Source organism: Eublepharis macularius, chromosome 11 (assembly GCF_028583425.1).
Source record: "Eublepharis macularius isolate TG4126 chromosome 11, MPM_Emac_v1.0, whole genome shotgun sequence".
Taxonomy (NCBI): domain Eukaryota; kingdom Metazoa; phylum Chordata; class Lepidosauria; order Squamata; family Eublepharidae; genus Eublepharis; species Eublepharis macularius.
In genome coordinates this window covers 89,358,632-89,371,144 of record NC_072800.1, presented here as the reverse complement: position 1 = coordinate 89,371,144, position 12,513 = coordinate 89,358,632, and the positions used below count along the sequence as shown (strand labels likewise).

At 44.3% G+C, this 12,513-nt stretch overlaps 1 protein-coding gene across 1 annotated transcript in view; it reads right to left on the bottom strand.

Moving 5' to 3' along the window:
• The window catches only part of ADCYAP1R1 (ADCYAP receptor type I), a 125,280-nt gene that overhangs the window by 63,257 nt on the left and 49,510 nt on the right, over positions 1–12,513 (bottom strand). The window contains exon 3 of the mRNA XM_054991424.1: positions 7,852–7,959. Within this exon, the coding sequence (XP_054847399.1) occupies positions 7,852–7,959 (108 nt within the window). The remainder of the gene's footprint in view (positions 1–7,851; positions 7,960–12,513) is intronic.

Sequence of the window (12,513 nt, the reverse complement as noted above, 5' to 3'; positions counted from 1 at the left end):
CATTAACAGACTTGCTCAGACCCTGCAAACTGGAGGATGTGGCTTCTTTTATTGAGTCCAGCCACCTCATTTTAGGGCCTCCTCTTTTCCTGCTGCCTTCCACTTTTCGTAGCATTATTGACTTATCCAGAGAATCTTGTCTTCTCGTGATGTGACTAAAGTACGATAGCCCTTAGTCTTGTCATTTTAGCTTCTAGGGAGAATTCAGGCTTGATTTGATCTAGTGCCCACTTATATGTCTTTTTGGCCATCCAAAACTCTCCTCCAGCACCACATTTCAAATGAATCCATTTTCTTCCTGTCAACTTTCTTCACTGTCCAACTTTCACATCCATACATGGCAATGGGGAACACCATAGTTTGGATTATCTTGATCTTGGTTCCCGGAGAGACATCTTTATCTTTAAGGATCTTTTCTAGCTCCCTCACAGCTGCTCTTCCAAGTCATGGGAGATCATATCCAGAGCTGTGCTTTAGGTATACCTGATCCATGCATTCTTTTCACACGTGGCTTGCACTGGCTTGTATCTGTTTAGTTCTTACTGCTCTTTTTTTGGTACTTTACTTTGGGTGTGTTTAACCGTTCAAGGCTGCTGTGATTTTGATATCAGTTTTAATTTTGTATTTCAAAAATTGTTTGCAAGCCACACTGGGTAAAAGGATTATGCATTAATCTAGAGCATTGCAAATTTACATCGGAGTAGAAAAGGCATAATGTCAAATACTATCAGAACTCATGTTTCAACCAGGTGCTTGTACATCATAGTAGCTCTTAGTAGTAGTAGAGTGTCCTCAAGTCATAGCTAACTTATGGCAACTCCTGGTAGGGTTTTCATGGCAAGAGACTAACAGAGGTGGTTTGCCATTGCCTGCCTCTGCAACCCTTGTGGCTTGTTGGAAGTCGTCCAACTACTAACAAGGACGGCCCTGCTTAACTTTGAGAATAACCAAAATAAATAAATGCACAGATGCTATTACTTAACTGTTTCATTGAGGTTTGATGAAATACAGTATGTTGGCTTCAAGATCCGAAAAAGAAGGAAGGCCAGTTAACAATCAAAGCCATAGCCTTCAGTTTGCAAGACCTGACCAAGGCTGCTTCCACACCTGTTGGATAATACACTTTCAATGCTCTTTAGTGATCATTTGGAACTGGGTTTTCGTGTGTGAAACAAAAAATCCACTTCCAAAGGATTGCTAAAGTGTATTATTCAACACGTGTGGAAATGGCTGAAGTCTGTTAACGATAGGACATTTTCGAGATCACGATACATACGGTTGCCATACATCACAAGCAACTTGATGGCACATAACACACATAAAGTTAACCTAATGGTTGTGCTCATTAAAAACCAAATTCTATTTTTTTTGGCCTATATTGTCACCAAGGTTATGGCCATTACTATTTTCTTTGTCTCTTTCCTCTCAACACCCTTTCATAGAGTTAATGTCACAGAGCTGGAACTTCTGGGACATTCTGTCTTGCAGGTTCCACTTTCAACGAGCATTTTTATTTGGGGTGGGTGGAAGAGAGACATGTTTGCTCTTCCATATTTGTGTTCTGTTGAAAATGGCGGGAAGTATAGGAAAAATGGTGATGAGTGCCTTCAAGTCATAGCTGACTTATGGCAACCCTTGGTGGGGTTTGCAAGGCAAGAGACTAACAGAAGTGGTTTGCCATTGCCTACATCTGCAACTCTGGTCTTTGCTGGAGGTCTCCCATCCAATTACTAACCAAGACCAACCCTGCTTAGCTTCTGAGATCTGACGAGTTCAGGCTCACCTGGGTTATCCAAGTCAGGGCTCGTATCATATGATGGTGGCGAAGAATGCCCTCAAGTCATAGGTGACCTATGGCGACCCCTGGTGGGGTTTTCATGGCAAGAAACTCTCAGAGGTGGTCTGCCATTGCCTGCCTCTGTGACCCTGGTGTTCATTGGAGGTCTTCTATCCAATTACCAACCAGGGCTGACCCTGCTTAGCTTCTGAGATCTGGCTTGCCTGGGCTATCAAGGTCAGGGCATAGCAGCTCTTAGATGTAGCAAAACATTGAAGCAGTTAAACAAAATGTACAGCAATATTTGTAAGGATCTTTTTGGTTTCTTTCGTATTTTCCATTTGCTTTTTGCAGCTTGGCGTTTGTGTGTGTGTGTGTTTTGTTAATATAGGATTATGCAATTAAGAAGCAGCTCTCTAATGGGCGGTTGACCTAGTTATTAATAAAAACTTCCTCCCCCTTTTTTGTTTTTGCTTGTAATCCTTTCTGCTCTGTGTTTTCTAGAGTCTTTCAAGCTTCGCAGAGTAAACCTATAGACGGCATAACAGCTTGCATTCCTTTCAGGGATTTTGAATTTAATATTGGCAGCATTTTATTTAACCATTAGAGGGCGATGTGCCCTTTTCAGACTGTGGCAAATGCTTCCCAGTGTGTAAAAGGCTGGAGAAGAATTTCAGAGGCATCCCTTGTTTGAAAAGCCACCCATTTAGCACATCTGCTGCCTCAAAAATGTTAATTTTCCATCCACCAAAGTGGTGCCATTTGTGCTCTGCGCACATGACCTGTCCCACTTCATAGCCAGAAGGTATTAATGGATTCGAAAGCCTTCTCTAGTGCTCTTTGGGTGCTTTTAGGTTTCCTCCGTCAGCCTGATTTGGGCTGATACATTAAGCCACTGGAAAATTAAGTGGGTTTACATTTTATAGTAACAATGAAAAGTCAAAGCTAATTGAGAGAGCATCGGAAAACAAACCACAGAATACATGTAATGAATGGTGTGGGCAACTTGCAAACTGAGAGCGGGACCACAAGTGACGCCTGACACAGGTTGGACACTAGTCAGCTTCCCTCAAGTTTTGATGGGAAATGTGGGCATCCTGGTCTTGCAGCTTGACTCTCTGACTGCTGTCCAATGGACTTTTCAACTGTTACTTGTCCAACATTCCGCCAAGCTGCCTACACTTCCCCTCAAAACTTGAGGGAAGCTGGCAAGTGTCCAACCTGTGTCAGGCGTCACTTGTGGTCCCGCTCTGAATTCTTCCTCTGCAGTCTTGCATGAAGGTTTTGTCCTCTTTTTTGCATGCACAAGATTATACCTTGGCAGGCTGCGTTCTGGAATCTGTCAGGTTAAACTGCCTCGATGCAAGCTGGGAAGGTTTTGGTACCATAGCTGGACTCCTTTGCTTAGGATGTGTAAAAGGAGTAGTAAAAGGAGACTCCCCTTCAGCCAAAAGAACAGGGTTGTGTCTTTAGTGAAAGAATAATTCCTGCCCAGTGTCTGCAAAGGGGGTTTTGACTCTGTGGAGTACCCTGGGTCTGGAGTCAAAGGAAAAGAGTGCTATGTGTAAAAGTCTGTACACCAAAGCTGTGAAGTAAAATCTCTGAAGGAACTTTGCTTTAAATAACTTTAGTCTATCAAAATTTGTAGTCGCACAAAAGCTCCTACCCTACCACAAATTTTGGTAGTCTTCTAAGTGCTACTGGACTCTTGCTCTTTTCTACTGCTACAGACAGACAAACACGGCTACCCATCTTGATCTATCTTCTTAAGTCTGCAATTATCAACTTCTCCCATCTAAGTACTGTAAATATTTGAAACTAAGCTTGAAGAAGACTATTGTGCCTCATGCTCACGAAGTATTCTGACCGACAAACAAAAATTTACCTGAGTTTTCCTTTCCCTGTCTATCTTCATACCAACCCTGCCTGTTGAATAAATCTGCTGTTATCTTTTTGACCTTTTCTTAGCCTCTAGTGGTATTTCATTTTAAAGGAGTGTGCACCTCTGTTTCTTCCTCTACTTAAACTTGGGCTGGGTAATAAACCAATTATATATGTGTGTGTGTACATGTGTGTGTGTGTGTGCCTGAAGTTTGGGAGAACAGGAACTCTTAAGCTACACCCAAATTCATGGTACCAAAGGTTCCCGGCCTGAGTAAACAACCTCATCCGTTTTGGAGGGAAAATCTATGTCATAGTGGATGAGAGAGCGGGGTGGCCAGCACAGGCCACGGTCAAGCCACACACGCTATAGGATGTCTCATTTCCAAGGAGGAAACAAATGGAGAACCAGTGACGCCAAACCCAACTGAATTTTAATATCTGTGAGTTGTTAATGTCGAGACTATGCTGGGTTATGATGACAATTCAGATGTTTTCACCTGCCAACACCTTCTTTCAGTAAATAAGATACCATCCTTAATTAAATAGTAAAGAGTCCAGTAGCACTTTTAAAACTAACCAACTTTACTGTAGCATAAGTTTTCAAGAACTACAGTTCCCTTCGTCATGCATCTGACAAAGAAAACTGTGGTTCTCGAAAGCTTATGCTACAGTAAAGTTGGTTAGTCTTAAAAGTCCTACCAGACTCTTTTCTATTTTGCTACTAAAGACTAACATGGCTAACTCCTCTGGATCTCTGACTATGGAGTTCGCTGTAGTCATCATGGCTAGTAGCCACTTATGGAACGCTCCTCCACAAACCTATCAAACTTCTTGTATTCTATCCACCCAATTCCTCCACCCACTTCTTGCCTCCAGTGACCTACAGCCAGAGCATGTCCTCATCAGCTCGTCTCAGCTTCCCTCAGAAACCAGTTTTGCAAGCCCTGCTGTCCCACTGCTGCTTCTTCCATGCCTGCAACACTCCTGAGTCTCACGAGAACTTATGAAACACAAGTATGGCCATTTTCACACTGCTTACTGGCCACGGAAGATCGTGCCGAGCTCCCAGAACAACAGCGTCTTCCTGGCATGATTTCATGTGAGAACTGTTCTCGTGTGCCAGGAAGACGCTGTCGTTCCGGGAGCTCAGCGCGACCTTCCGTGGCCGGTAAGCAGTGTGAAAACGGCCTGTATATGCTGAGAGACAGTGTGGTATAGTGGTTAGAGTTTCACAGTAGGTTCACAGAGACTTGGGTTCAAATCCCTCCTCTGCCATGAAGGCTTGATGGGTGGCCTTGGGCCAGCCACATCCTCTCGGTCTAACCACAAGGTTGTTGTGAGGATCAAATGGAGAAGAGAAGAATTGTGTAAGATACTTCAGTTCCCTACTGGGAGAAGGAAGTAAAATAAAATAAATAAAACATGTATATTAAACATAAAACACTGGTTTATCAACTTAGAAATTATGGGTATGTTTTGCAGAAGCCAAAAAGTAGCAAGGAAAGAGAAAACAGAAAGAAAATTAAGAAGCGCAAAGAGAAGTGAAATCGATATGGGAATTTTCAGGTTGACACAGCAGAAATGAAACATTCAAAATTGCCTGTATTAACTCTAAACAGGGTAGAACATCAGGTGCCATACGACTGGACCTTTCAGCTCTGCCTCATTTGTTTTAAGCAAGGAGTTGAAGCTCAAGTGTTCCCCCCCCTCTCTCTGGTACGCTTTCATTCAGGGCTTTGACTGATGTTGCAAAAGCCCCTGGCCTCCTGGGTAGCAAATGTACTCATGATTTTCCAAAGATCCCAGCTGTTGCTATGGAGATTCTGGCCTGCACTTGATTATCAGAGAAGAACCTATAAGAACACGTGTGTGATCGTATCTGTGGATCAGCCCCACCTGAACAACGGGCAGCCGCTGCCGAAAAGATGACTTTTCTCCTCACATCAGCTGTCGCTATTCGTTCCTCCCGGGAGGCCATTAAATGCCACGTCCTTGAAAAACTGAACTCCAGCATGCTTCATGCGGCAGCTGAGGAGGTGGCCATTGACAGAATAAGAACTAAGAGAGGTCTAGTCCAAGCAGGAAGCTGACCTGGTCACATTTGTCCCTGAACTAAATCACCTGAATCAAGGAGAAGACTTCTAGTTTATCCCTTTCCTTAATATGCTACTTAGTAGTTACCTAGTGTAGAGAGGTATTCAATGTGGAACATTCAACTTGTATCAGAGCTTTGCTGCTTCTGACTATGGAAAAGAGTCCAGTAGCACCTTGTCAGCTTCCCTCAAGTTTTGATGGGAAATGTAGGCATCCTGGTCTTGCAGTTTGGCTCTCCGACTGCTGTCCAATGGACTTTTCAACTGTCACTTGCCCAACATTCTGCCAAGCTGCCTACATTCCCCATCAAAACTGGAGGGAAGCGGACAAGTGTCCAACCTGTGACATTCGTCACTTGTAGTTTGGCCCTATATGTCACTTCCTTAAGTGATGTGATCGTGATTAGTGGCGGGCATGCTGCCACACTTCACAGGGGACAATTTGTGAACTAAGGCAGCATGTCTGCCAACAGGTGCAATGACATCACTTAAGGAAGTGACATTGTTGCAGCCAGCAGAAGTGCACCCGTTGTGTACTGGCCCGAGAGGATTTTTGCCTCCCGGGCTCATTTCCTGGTGCTTCCCCCTGCCCCCCACCAGCCAGATGAGTGGTGGGGGACAGAGGCTGGAGGTGGGGGATCCCCTGCCCCCACCAGGGACCTGGCAGCCCTACACCCCTAGATCACCATGAAGTTCCTAGTCTGGAGCTGTCCAACCTATCAACATCTCATTTTTTCTTATTGAAAAGGAGCTTTGGACGCTGTAATTCAGAGCAGACAAGGGTGGGGGAATGCTTAACCCTTTCCCTTCTCAATTTTGTGCACTCAAGTTTGCTATCCTCTTAGCTCTTTTCCCAATTGCAGGGGAACAGATATTAGATCTCCATACTTTATCCCTCCTACAGAGAGAACAGATTGTGAAAGACAATTTTGATTAGATAAATGGCAGGAAACAGCTAAGCAGTTCTTTCCCTTGCTGAAATTTTTCCATCGAAACTGGTAGCGTTCCACCAGGGCCGGTGCCACCATTCAGGTGGTGAAGCATGCGCTGCGGGCCCTGAGGTGCTGAAGTGGGTGCCAGAGGGGGTGCCGGGGCAGAGGTGTGCACCACGGAGCTGGCATGCCTGGCCTGCGGCTGCTGCAGCCAGCCAGCCCTGCGCTGCAGCCACTGCCACCAGCACATGCCCCTGGCCGGGAGCAGTAGCCATGGGCCAGGCACGGCAGGTGTCCGGGGTGGTGTGCAGAACCTACCCAGCCACCTACCACACCCGACTGGGAGCACGGGCAGCCTCCACATGCCATCCCAGCCACCCGCCGGCCAATGGGGCCGGCTTGCTGCATGATGATGACATCATCATGCAGTCCAGGGGGGTCGTGTGCATGCACTTTGTGCGCACGCATGTAGGGGCAGCCATGGGCTCCAGAAACCCTGGCACCACCCCTGCGTTCCACAGTTGACTTCATTTAAAAGAAACAAGTCTCCTTTTAATAAAAGGAGACAATTCGTGTCTCTCTTATGGTTGTCTAGTCTGTTCCCTAGAAGCTGATCTCTAGCCTTGCTAGGAAACAATGTTAAGATTTTCATGCAAGATCAGTACCAAAAGGTGAACACCCTACGGCTTCAGTCATAATTTGGGTCCCTAGTGTTGAGCAATATTGGAAAACACTGTTGGGGAAGGGGAAATCCTATTTGAGAGAGAGTCCTCAATCAGCTTCCACACACAATCTCACACTATCCCCTGGGAATTGCAGTGTGGTTATGTGAGAAGCCAAACCAATTGCAAAGGCTGGCTTAAAAAAAAAAAAAACTGCTGGCTGACTGAGTTCTATTTTTTGTATTCCTCCCCAAAGACTGGTTGTTGCCTGTGATGGCATAAAGGAGCCTTGAGATGATTTAATTATTGTAAATGTTTAATCATTTGAGGGATGGTGATTGAAGGAGATCCATAATGCCAGGAGGAAAGAAGGACAGCAGGATGGCAGATCCACAGAGGTGAATCCGCACACAAAGCTGCCTTCTGCTGGCAAGGTCAGGGCTGTCTACTCTGACTGGCAGCCTCCCTCCGGGGTTTCAAGTAGAGGTATCAGCCAACATTACCGTCTTCAAAGTTGAATATCGTGAAGAGTGCCGGACATCTGACGTAGACAACCTCCCCAACAAAAGCTGGCTTCCAACAAGTGAGGTTATCCCACATCCCTGGGCAGTCTGCAGAAGAGAAAGAGATACGTTAAAGCTCCAGTCTTGCCTCTCTGACAATTCATTCGTTCGTTTGTTCGTTTGTTCGTTCATTCATTCATTCGTTCGAAATGTTTTTAATGCCACCTTTCCACCTAACTCAGAGTTCTGCAAGGTGGCGAACAGTCAACAACTTTAAAGCAATACATACATACATACATACATACATACATACATACATACATACATACAAAAACAGAATTTAGACTGTAGAAATTGGGCTGCGTTATACAGTGCTCAGCAAAATAAAAACTTCCTGGTTTCTCCATTAGCATCACCAAAATAATGCTTCAAGAGCCTCTGAAATCACAGGTTATCAGTGGAAAACAAGAACCACTCTGCAACCGCTCAACTAAGCTCTGGTGTATTGCAGTTGATTCTGATAAAGTCATTCGTTCGTTCGTTCGTTCATTCGTTTGTTCATTCGTTCATTCATTCGTTCATTTGTTCGTTCATTCATTCCCTACTTTCCCCTCAGGGAAGAGTCAAAGCAGCTTAAAACAATCCCTCTTCTCCATTTTATCTTCACAACAATCCTATGGCATTGGTTAGCCTGGGAGAGTGACTGGCCCGAAGATCCTCAGAAAGCTCCTATGGCAAAGCAGGGATTTTGAACCCAGTTGTCCCAAGCCTAATGCTCTGACCACTGCTCCACACTGTCATAAAGCACTAGAGATAAAGATGTTACGATAAAGCGTTCGCCTTGCTCAACAAATCCTATTCCTTCTTAATTTGGCATCTCTGTAGTCCTCTTCTCAAAATTCCAATAAAGCCCACAAAATCAATGAGATTGAGGTTGCCTGGATCATAATAGAAGAGTAGAAGTGGGAGATTTCTAGGATTGCCAACTCTGGGTTGGGAAATTCCTGGAGATTGTGAGATGGAACCTGGGTTAGAGGAGAACAGAGCTAAGTGTGGTATAATGTTGTTGAGTTCACCCTCCAAAGATGCCATTTGCTCCAGGGGAACTGATCTCTATGGTCTGGTAGATCCAGAGGAGTTAGCCGTGTCAGTCTGTAGTAGCAAAAATAGAAAAGAGTCCAGTAGCACCTTTAAGACTAACCAACTTTACTGTAGCTACAGCAAAGTTGGTTAGTCTTGAAGGTGATTCTGGACTCTTTTCTATGGTCTGGAGATCGAGAAATTCTGGGAGAGCTCCAGGCCCTACTTGGAGGTTGGCAACCCTAGAGACCTTGATTCAACTCTCTCCTCAGCTGTTATGCTCACTGGAGGGAGGGCGCTTTCCCTCATCACTTTCTCTCCACCTAACCTACCTCACAGAGTTATGAGGTAAAATTGAGGAGGGCAGAGCTGCCCTCAGCTCCTCAAAAGGATTTTATAATAAAAATGTACCAAGTAGGGATAAATACATGGTCTGCGAAGAAAAAGAGAAGCTGTGCCTCATCTGTATGAATTTTCATCAGTTACTGAAAGCTTGCTCGGTGGTCTTAGGCCTGTAACACACTCTCAACCTAGCTCACTTCCTAGAGTTGTTGTGGGGATAAAACAGAGACAAAGAAACAATGGCCATTTCCACACACGTTGAATAATGCACTTTCAATGCACTTTCACAGTCCTTTTGAAGTGGATTTTTTGTTCCACACATGGAAAATCAGTTTCAAGTGTTCACTAAAGAGTATTGAAAGTGGATTATCCAACGTGTGTGGAAGCAGCCAATGTAAGCTGTTTTGGGTCCCCTTTGGGAAGAATGGTGGGGTATAAATGAAGTCAATAAACAAGCAAACAGATAAACATAGCAAGCAACACTATCAATTGTCGAAGGCTTTCACGGCCGGAGAACGATGGTTGTTGTGGATTTTCCGGGTTGTACCGCCGTGGTCTTGGCCAAGATCACGGCGATACAGCCCGGAAAATCCACAACAACCAACACTACCAAGTTAAGAATTAGAAGGAAAACTAATGAATATATTTATAATGTTCAGTAACATTCTGTACTTTTAAAATTAATTTTAGTTTAATTCATTAGATTTTTTGCCTCCCCTCCCCACAAGTGTATATATTTGCATAGTTGTAATTTTAATGATTAGATATAGTGTTTTTAAAGTTTTAGTGATATTTAATATTTTGTATCTTTGTTATCCGCCCTGAGTCCGCTGAAGTGGGGAGAGCAGAATATAAATGTAATAAATTAAATTAAATTAAATTAAGTGGGCTCAGGGCAGGACACAGCATTATAATAACAATACAATACAATTAGAAAGATAACAGTACAAAATAAAAGAATTAAAATAGATAAGCACACAATACAAAAGTTAAAACCAACCTATCCAAGATGTGGCTTTCAATAACCACAAACAACACACCCCAAAACCCCAAATATCATGGGGCAGGCGGAATGACAAGATCATATTAAGAAGTTGAGGCAGGCATGCTAACTTGAATACAATTGAATATTCAGGCTGAATTTTCTGCAGAATCTCTCATCTGTTGAGGAAGATAAAGGAATTTCATCCACTTCCCCCTAATCTGAATTATGCCGTCTTGGCTAAGTGAAACTTTCATCATCAGAGATCGTGCAGCTTGAAAGACCGGCAAGATTCGGGTCCAATAGCAATTTAAAGAACAACTCAGTTTCCAGGATATGAGCCTTCGAGAGTCCGAGCTCCCTTCGTCAGACCAGTAATTTGATCGTAAATGATGGAGGAGGGCTGTGGTTTATTTCACACCATGTTAGCTTTCCTCAGAGTTATCTAGCTGCCCTCCACTGAGAACAGGATACTTGGTCTGAAAATCCCTTGGTGTCATGTCTGTACCCCTTACATCCATGCCATTGCTTTATTCTATCTGTGAACCAATGTTACTGTGAACCAATGCTAATGCTGTGCCTTAATGTCATATACCAAATGCTATAATTGTATTGCTTTCACAGGCTTCTGAGTGCAGGTCTCTTATCTGGGAAGCTCCCAATGCTTCGACCTTGTAACTGTCTGTTTCATGTTGCAGCTTAATCTTGCGCCTTCCGTAACGTCTAGACTAATGTGTAAACTATGTAAGAAGTTCTCTGATCTTGTTGACACTCAAAACTATCATAGAATCATAGAAGCATAAGGTTGGAAGGGGTCTCCAGGGTCATCTAGTCCAACCCCCTGCACAAGGCAGGGAATTCACAACTCCCTCCCTCCCCCCCACACACACACCCAGTGCCCCCTGCTCCATAACCAGAAGATGGCAAAACACAGTCAGGATCCCTAGCCAATCTGGCCTGGGAAAATTGCTACATTGCTACCCAGCATTACCCTGGGCATATAAGAAGGGGCTAAGAGAACTAAGCACTGATGTAGCCCTTCCTGCCCTCCCTCTCGTGATCTGCCTGTTGGGAGGAGGGAAGGAGTGTTTGTGCTTAAGAAGAGGAGCTCCGTCCCAGTTTTCATTCCTATCAAGCTACTGTCTACCTGCTCAGATGCTTACAATGCTTCTGAGTAATCTTACGGACATATCTATGAAAATGATTTGATTCTTGAATAAAACCTTTTAACCAAGAACCTGGACTTCTTGATGTAAGGGTACAGGGGTCTATCTACCATGGCCTGTCATCCATAGCCTGACATTTGGTCTCATCCATCCGGAGTCTTACGGTGATAGGAGGAAATTCATTCAGATGGAATGGTTTGGCTGGCTGTGTCTTGCAGTCGTCTTATATCCATAATGTATCTGTTCAAGAATCACATTACTATGAGCCCTGAATGGAACTATATTCTAACAAAACAGACACATTTTAAAAGATTGACCACAGAAAAAGTCAGCAGGAGTCCAGAGATGAAAGCCTTTAATAAATAAGTCAAGATCGGGGGAACTGCTGCTTCTGAAAGCTCATTGTCTGTCAAAAGGCATGCCGAATGAAAGCCAGGGAGATGGCATCAAAAGCTTCCAAACCCAAAGCCCCCACCTCTATCCACCCCCCAAAGCTTTCACTCCTTTTCATCCTCCTTTTCGGAGCCTGAATGCAACCTCTCAACAAACTCTCTTTGCTAAGCTACTTAGGAAAACAGAAAAGCTTCTTCCTGACGCAGAGCGGGCGAGAGAAACCCTCCAGAACTCGGCTGTGAACGAGCTTGCAAAAAACTCTCTCTCGCGCTTTTAAGATTGTTAAATCTTTTCTAGAAGCCGGGAGAGGGGAAGTAGCATGTTACTCAATGTTCTCTGCAACAAAGATGTGGTGGATTTCTGACTAAATTTGAATGGAGGGATAAATAGATCGAGGACACTAAAATCCACTTAAGAAAGTCAGTCTGAAGGATATCAATGGGGGGGGGCGGCATCTAGAAGTAACTGGCCTCCTGGTACATCCTGGGGCTGAGCTGCCAATGAAAAAATGAGTTCCCAGCCAGGAACTCCGTCAAGCATTCAAGGCCACCATGGGGTTGGGGGAAGAGTAGAACCTATCGTCTAATCAATGCAGTTTTCCCTCCTTGAAATGGTGCCAGGGTGTGCAGGCAAATAATGCCCTGGTACCATTTCAAGGGCCCTGACCTGGGTAGCCCAGGTGAGCCTGATCTCGACAGA